Raw genomic sequence first — 8,183 nt, 5'->3', positions numbered from 1 at the left:
TAGTCAGCTAGCATTTAATGCGGTTAATGGTTGGATTGTTGATGTCTCTCAATTGGGGGTCGATGCTCTACAAGTTGCCAGACTACAGATGGAGGGGGGGGCGGTGCTCTGCCATAGGGAGGATGGGGAGATTACAAAAACTAATCCATATCAGTGGTACATCCTCTTGCTGCTACCTATTAATGGTGGCGATCAAGATTTTATTGCAATTGAAGAAATCGAAATGCTGAGAGAAATTCCTAGTAGCTTGAAGTCTTCGATTCCACAATTCCACCTCCTTGCGATTATCTTTATTGGGGGTTGTCTTTGTAAGGTGATTTGAACACTTGAAAGGAGGAGGGAGTGGATTGCATACCATGTGAAGTTGTTTGTAGAGAGAGGTCCCATTTTTTAATTCATGATGCTGGAACGGTTCATCCTAGGGTTTTGTAGGTTTTGAAGCTGTGGACGGAGACATGGTATGTGACATTGCAGGATATCAGAGAACAAGAGGGGTTTAAAGGGTACTATCACTATCAATTTCTGGTGGTGAGTGACTGCTTGCATCGTTGTAAGTTCATGGCCAACTTCTTTGATGTGGAGGAGCACAACCATATGCCATCTAAGAGCTCCATTGGATCGGTTTCTTGACTTTTTTTCTTCTTTTTTTTTCTGATAAAAGATCGGTTCTTGACGTGCTTTCCGACTATATGAAATTCATAATATTTCGAACAGATGCCAATGTTTGTTTAGAATTGAACAATTGGGTTTCACTGAAGGAAGACTCATCATTACTTGTTTTGATGAGAGAGAGAGAGAGAGAGAGAGTGACCTTCAAAGGTTCATTAATGGCGGAAGCTTGCAGATAAGAAGAGCGACGAAGAAGGAGAGGAAATAAGGTAGGAAAAAAGAAGAAAAAAAAATGGATAACGGAGGGAGGTCTTCCGTCAGTGATGTGATATAATACGGGAAATTACAAAAAACAATCCTCATCTAAAATGCGACTAAGAAATGTGATTAAGGGCAAAAAAAGGAAGAAAAAAATGTGAAAACAACAGCTAATTGTAACCACCTCGGTTACAAACAGCTTTACTGGTAAAAGGAAACTATCAAGTTCTAAATAAATCAATAGTGGTGTCATTTAGAAATTCCTTACGAAATAGATGCATTATCATACCGTTTGAAAAATTGTCAAACCTTTTATTCATTCAAAGAGGAAGAACAAAAAAACTTTGTCTTGATATTGTTTAGCTTGATTATCTTGTGTACCTTCCTTAATATGAAAGTATAATATCATTTTTCCCTTCGTTGACTATGAAAATAATAAGGACTAAAAGTTTGTTATCCATCTAATCTTAGGAAGTTTTCTTTTCTCCCATTTTGGATCAGGTATGTAGACATTCTTTCTTCATGGAAAATGAATGCGATATTATAAGCACTATTAATAGAATATAGATTCTAATTTATAATGAAAATAGATAAAAGCAAGTGCCTGTTATGAAGTCCTCCGTCGAAACTACATATGGTAATGATTTACCATTAAGAAAAAAAAAAAAAAAGGATACAAGAACAATTTATTAATATTATAACATGTCCAACTCCATAGAATGTATTAATAAATATTCATGACAAAACAAGAACAAAAAGAAAATGTATGATGAAGGTTGAAGGTTGAAAAAAAAATAGGCATTAATGTGGAAACTATTATAAATGAATATATTTTCTTCAAAGAAAAAAGGTGCATATGGGGAAGAAGTGGATAATTCAAAGTTATACGACAAGATATATAGGCTTGCTTACAATTTACAAATTTAACAACTAAAAGAGGAAGAGCAAAAGTCTTTGACTTGATATTGTTTAGTTTGATTATCGTGTTGACCTTCCTTAGTCTGAAAGTATACTATCATTTCTCCCTTTTACGATCTTGAAAATAGTAAAGATTAAAAGTTTGTTATCCATCTAATCTTAGTAAGTTTCTTTTTCTCCATGCTTCTTCTTTCCAACATATTATTTTGTATTTCTTTAATTCCAATAATATTTCTCATCGTGATCGGGGAGCACTTTTTTACCCTCTTCATCATCTTCTATTATTACATTTGAAACCATAGAAATAATATAATTTTTAGGAAAGTAAAACCAAACCTCATGATATATTAGACCCAGCCTTAAAGTGGATCTATCAAACTTGGGATCAGGGACAGAAGCAGTTGCCTATTGATCAAACATATGATCCCAACACAACCAACCTTTGTATGAATACATCCAAATCATCTAAACAGCCTTGCAATATTTTAATCTGTGCAGTAATTAATAGACCTCAACAAAATTTAACAAGTTGGACAATATGCTTGTTGAATGGAGATGAAAAACATTTACTAATAACAGACTATTTAATGACAGGAAACCCTACTAAAGGAAGCGCCAGGGCCCTTTTGCTTGGAGCATAATCGGCAATAGGACATGGATTATCTCTGACGAAAATATGGACTAATTCAGAGACGGTTTACAAACTCTCTTTTGATTTACAAATTTTTTTTGTGGCCTTTTAGTATGGTATCCATCTTTTTGAACCTCAGTCAGAACATGTGTCCTACGTAGACATTCTTTCTTTGTGAAAAATTAATGCTATTTTATAATGGCTATTAATAGAAGATAGATTCTAATTTATAATGAAATAGATAAAAACACATAATTGTTATTAATTCCTCCATCGAAACTTTTCACACACATAGTAATGATTTACCAAAAAAAAAAAAAAAGAAGCAAACTAAGGACGCAAGAACAATTTATTAATACTATAACATATCCGACTCCATAGATCGTATTAATAAATATGCATGACAAAACAAGAACAAAAGAAAATTGTATAATGAAGGTTGAAAGAAATAAGCATTAATGTCAGAACTATTATAAAATGAAAATATATTCTTTAAAAAAGGACACACATGGGGAAGACATGGACATCATTTCCCATCACTTCTTTAAAGTTATACTACAAAATATATACACTCCCTTTTAGTTTACAAAAAAATCATCATCAAATCTTTTTACCCACTAAAGAGGAAGAACAAAATCTTTGGCTTGATATCATTTAGTTTGATTATCATGTTTAATTTTAGTAATCTTAGTATGTATACATTCTTTCTTTGTGCAAAATGAATGCTATATTATAAGCACCACCAATAGAAGATAGATTATAACTTACAATGAAACAGATAAAAGAACAAAAGGAAAATATATGATGAATGCTGAATGATAATATCATGAAGTACTTCATAGAGATGGTGTAAGTTCATTCTTGACCATGAAAGACACTAATAAGCACACAAGAACAACTTGATAAAAACCCATAACTGGACTCCACAGAGGATTCTAATAAATATGAATCAAACAAACAAGAGCACCAGGAAAATGTAGCAATGAAGACTGATTGATAATCACATGAAGTAAAATTTATAGATTCAGGAGTTGGTCCATGGGTATGTTGAACAGTTTCTCATCCAGGTTCATTAGGTAGTTGAGATTGAACAGTTCATCTTGCCCAAGTTCAAACTCAGCCAGGTTTGGGTAGTTGTTGTTGAACAGTTGATCTTGCCCAAGTTCATACTCAGCCAGATTTGGGTAGTTGTTGTTGAACACTTGTCCTTGCCCAAGTTCACATTCAGCCATCTCTAGTTGCTGCTGCTGCTGCTGCTGAATCTGCTCTGGTGGTAGCAGTAGTTGTTGATGCTGTAGTTGCAGGTGGTAGGTTTGTTGGACTTCTTGTTGCTGCTGCTGCTGCTGGAAGTTAGCCCACATCCTATGTATTTCTTGCTCTAGCCACTTGTTTTGAGCTGCCAACAGCCCATTATTTAGCTTAAATTTTCCTTTAAAATGTTTACAAGAAAAGATTTCCTTTTTTCTTCTACTGTTACAGTTTTTCACACGCTTACCATATTTGATTTCATGTTCATCACTTAGTCTGGCTATCTTATCCCTTATGGCATCGTTTTCATTACTCAGCTCAGTGTGTTTGGTATGCTTTTCAGAGACTTGAAAGTTCAGAGATGAGATACATACCTATAGAAGAGATCATAAGTACAGAAGATAATAATCTCCCATTGGAGGTAAGAAAGGTACTTAAAAGTGATGATTAGAGATTAAATGGTTATATACCCTTAGATTATTTATATGTTCTTCGAGTTGAGAAATGTATTCTAACTGTCTAAGCCGTGCTTTTTGAGCAGATAATCGATTTCCAAGAGTCCTACAAAAGGCACAATGAAATGGATAGGGAAAAAAAACACAGATGAGTTGTACTTAAACCTTGTACTTAAACCTTGCTTTAGATTATAAGATAAGGGAAAAAAAAGCGTAAAAGGCATCATAGCTCCTAAACCTAGACATAGTGGGAGACGAAATGATAACCACACTCCTCATGAAAGTAAACAATTCACCCCTTTTGATGCTTTAACTAGTGCTCCCATTTGTCCACGCATTGATGTAAGGATTATATATATATATATATTTGGGTGAACGAAAAATATATTAAAACAGAAAAGAAAATGCGATAAAAAGGACAGTGTAGAGGAAAGGAAATGCACCTTCTCAACTTCTTTGGATCCATATTAGGATCAATATTTCGGATCCATTTATGTTGGTAAAGATTTTCATCAATCTTTAGTTTGATGGAAGGACCTAAGATAGCTGCTAGTCCATTATCAGAGCAAAAGTAGTTCTCACCAAATGATGGGGATGAATTCTCATTCTCATTGATTCCTTGAGTTGGCTCTAGAGCTGGTGTCTTCAAACTGGTAGTTCCTAGATTGATGCCAGTGATTCCATTAGTAGGCTTTCTTAATGGTACTGCAAATGGATCATTGGATACTGGATGATCTGCTTCCTTGTGAGGTTGCATTATCACCTTCATCAACTCATCGGCATCACCATGCATAACACTACTATACCTCCTTTGGTTCATGATTGAAGAACTTGCAGATGGCTTTGGGTACTTAGGGGGCAGCCCCATGCCCACCAACTTGTACATCCCAGCAAATGATCTCAATACTGATTCTACTTGTAAAATAAGGGCTAAACACACTCCATTAACATTAAACAGATAATGTGATTATAAATAAGCAGCTGTAATGGAAGTGACCCAGGGTCCATATTGGTGGGGTTTATCCAAAAACCATTATTTTTGGAAATTCTTTATATATTCTTGAAATTGGAAAAAAAATAATTAGAATATGCAACAACATAAATGTACAATCTAAAAAAATCTTTGAATATAGTGGTACTATTTTCTTCATTCCTTGAAACTAAAATCTTTGAAGTATTGGGAAAATTCTTAAAGGCTTTTCCATAAAAGAGAGGGGAAAAAACTTTATATAAAGAAAATTTTAATTGATTCTGAAAAATTTTCCTCATTCCTTGAAATAAAGGAATGCTAAAGATAGAATGTTAATACAAAACCGACATAAAATTCAAATTCGTTATTTATTACTTAACCTTAATTAGAAAATTAGGATAATGTGCATAATGAGGTAAAATTAAAATTTTAATCGAGGGATTTTCTTATTGACACTCTTGGAGGTGTAAAAAATTTGTAACCTTTCAATCTAACTTTAAAACTCATGTCTTATAAACCTTTTGGGAATAAGACTACGGAAAATTAAGAGAAGGTGTCAGTTCTAAATACTCCTAAGTGGTGTCATTTAAGTGCTCCCATCAATTAATTAGCATTATTTCGTTATTTATTACCAAATCTTTATTAGAAAATTAGCATAATACGAACATCTATTGTTGTAAGCCAGCTTTTTTGATTGTATGATTGTTGTGAAACAACTAATACACAGACAATTGAAAATTTTCTTTTGAACTTTATGAAATTACCAAAAATATTTATAAGATGAGAATGATACAGAATTTTTAGGATGGCTCCAGTTTCTTGCCCACATAATATTCTCCATGTGAAGGGACTGAAGAGGTATATATGACCCAGGATGCCATCATCATGTGTTACATTTCAAACCTAAAAGAATTGGCAGTGTGGAAAAAGAATAAACCATCGTCCATAAAGGAAGCACTCCCTATGTGAGCAGTGAAAATAAAATTTTCCTTTTCAAAAATAATAATTATATTTTAGATAATATTGTAAAAGACAGTATAGTTGATAATCTATGACTGGAAATAACACTTCCTTTAAATGATATCTAGACTAGTTTTAATAATCAAGTACATATTGAAGCTAAAAATATGCTATAAAAAGTATGTAAACAATATAAAAGACATAATAAATACAAGGGATTATCATAATTTGATAGTGCCTTAAATAATAAAGAAATGTGAAATAGTATATTTTCTCAAAATCTATCAATGCTGAGAATACTGAAACAAGAAATCAAGAATAGAAAGTAATTGGGATCATTTAGTTTGATTGGTCTTTAAGTTTGCTTTGAGGAATTCAAAACTCCAAATAAGGATTAAGGCAGCTGAATGTCTATTTAATGTTAAAGTTTCCTTTATCATACCATTTTGGATTACAAAGAATATAGTTTATGCACCGATTGATTATATTTTAAAATTTTCAATGTTACTATAAAGGAGATAGCATTTTAATTCTATATTGTTCCTATAAACCCCTTAGACGGATTAGATACACGGCATGCAAACGTACAATAGTTAACGTTAACGAATTAACGATCATGTATAATAAGGAACATAAGCAAACTCGGGATGAAAAATGAATGATAATAAATTGAAGTACTCAAAGTTAAAGGAATTTAGGTTCATTAATATGTCAATGTTTTGAAAACTTTGTTTGCAAATTTTTGCAAATTTCAAGTTAAAATTGTTTTTTGAAAAAAAATGGCCCATGCAGGTCTCGAACCTGCGACCTTCGCGTTATTAGCACGACGGTCTAACCAACTGAGCTAATGGGCCACGATACATAATTATCAACTTTCTTAAATAATATATGATAAGTTTACAATTCTTTCACCTTATGAAAAGACGTTTCAACTTTTTATGTATTATATATGATACTTACCATTCCTTCACCTTAAAAAAAGTAAGATCAATAGGGATTAATGAGGTGGTGGGTGGATGAGAGGACTACGAGTATGAAAAGCTGAATGGAGAGAGGTGGGAAGACAGACAAGAGCATGAAGGGTGGGTTGAGATCGACCTCTTCATGCGCAGCCTGCAAGTTCCTAAAGAGGAAATGCAGTCCCACTTGTATCTTTGCTCCTTACTTCAGCTCCTACGAATCACACAAGTTTGCGATAGTCCACAAGGTGTTTAGAGCAAGCAACGTTAGCAAGATCCTCGCAAACGTGCCGGAGCAGCAACGCTTAGACGCGGTGAATTCGTTGGCGTACGAGGCAGAGCTGAGGCTCAGAGACCCTGTCTATGGTTGCATTGGTGTCATTGCAATCTTGCAAAACCAAATGGTTCAACTCCAACACGACCTCGCAATTGCCAGAGCTCGTCTTGCCTTTTACACCCACCACCTTCCCCCTGAGTAGAATGATCTTCATCATCATATAGAAAATATTTATTGTACGTATTTATTCTCTCTCTCTCACAGTGAGACATTGTTTGGGTTTGGCCCTTCATCCATGGCAATCCCTTCGTCCATCAATGATCAATCTCCGTGAATCTGTGGAGTCATTAGATTCAAAGAAAAATCTAATGGGTACTTAAAAGTTAATTATTTGGCTGGCTGTAATGGTTTCCTTCTGTTTGTGTAGATTTTCAATGTAACCGAACATACACACATAATAATTGATCGGCTGGAAAACGTTTTCCATCTTGAGAATCTATATTTCCCGCCTACAATGCCTTCTTTTCTAATTTAATTATAAGTGACAGATTTCTGTCCGTGAGAAGCCCCTCATCACAGACACGGGGGCATCCAATGACCACTATGCCTTTGCAGGGATGAACCTCTCTTCAATTAATATGGAAGACAGAATACAACCCCCTAATGTATGTCTACACTTAGACAGCGAATGTTGAAAAAACCATGCTACCTAACACTGAAAATGCTCACGCACACCTTGTCATTGGCTGTTACGGGCAGTTCAATTAATGTTTAGTTAAATTCCAACCAATCAACAATAGTCAGCAAGTCCATTCCAGACCCAAGCTGTTCCGTCAATGGTTAATTGTTAGGTGATGGTGGTGTGTCATGCATAGAGTTTTTTTTTTTTTTTTTTTTT

General features: G+C 34.2%; 2 protein-coding genes and 1 non-coding gene across 3 annotated transcripts; 1 reads left to right on the top strand and 2 right to left on the bottom strand.

Moving 5' to 3' along the window:
- Positions 1 to 3,271: 3,271 nt before the first annotated feature.
- LOC122086107 (basic leucine zipper 34-like) lies at positions 3,272 to 4,907 on the bottom strand. Its single transcript, XM_042654815.1, has 4 exons — positions 4,563 to 4,907; positions 4,135 to 4,225; positions 3,912 to 4,038; positions 3,272 to 3,812 (listed from the first exon to the last, which is right to left on the bottom strand). Exons 1-4 carry the CDS (start codon positions 4,886 to 4,888, stop codon positions 3,433 to 3,435), a joined length of 924 nt encoding a protein of 307 aa, XP_042510749.1. The 5' UTR covers positions 4,889 to 4,907; the 3' UTR covers positions 3,272 to 3,432.
- Positions 4,908 to 6,829: 1,922 nt separating this feature from the next.
- TRNAI-AAU lies at positions 6,830 to 6,903 on the bottom strand. Its single transcript has one exon. It is a non-coding gene; the product is annotated as a tRNA-Ile (tRNA).
- Positions 6,904 to 7,094: 191 nt separating this feature from the next.
- Positions 7,095 to 7,487, top strand: LOC122086751 (LOB domain-containing protein 21-like). Its single transcript, XM_042655725.1, has one exon. The coding sequence runs from the start codon at positions 7,095 to 7,097 to the stop codon at positions 7,485 to 7,487; it is 393 nt and encodes a 130-aa protein (XP_042511659.1).
- Positions 7,488 to 8,183: the final 696 nt, after the last annotated feature.

The sequence above is a fragment of the Macadamia integrifolia genome, chromosome 8, assembly GCF_013358625.1.
Source record: "Macadamia integrifolia cultivar HAES 741 chromosome 8, SCU_Mint_v3, whole genome shotgun sequence".
Classification (NCBI taxonomy): domain Eukaryota; kingdom Viridiplantae; phylum Streptophyta; class Magnoliopsida; order Proteales; family Proteaceae; genus Macadamia; species Macadamia integrifolia.
The sequence above is the reverse complement of the archived record's forward strand: the minus strand, read 5'-3'. Positions and strand labels throughout refer to the sequence as shown.

What these genes read in the sequence shown, in the direction of transcription:
- LOC122086107 (XM_042654815.1), bottom strand. Translation starts at nt 4,888, where the DNA reads ATGAAGGTGATAATGCAACCTCACAAGGAAGCAGATCATCCAGTATCC. An exon ending in AACATATAAATAATCTAAGG is followed by an intron (nt 4,039 to 4,134) that starts GTATATAACCAT and finishes TCTCTTCTATAG; the next exon opens with GTATGTATCTCATCTCTGAA. An exon ending in TGAACATGAAATCAAATATG is followed by an intron (nt 3,813 to 3,911) that starts GTAAGCGTGTGA and finishes GGCTGTTGGCAG; the next exon opens with CTCAAAACAAGTGGCTAGAG.
- LOC122086751 (XM_042655725.1), top strand. Translation starts at nt 7,095, where the DNA reads ATGGAGAGAGGTGGGAAGACAGACAAGAGCATGAAGGGTGGGTTGAGA.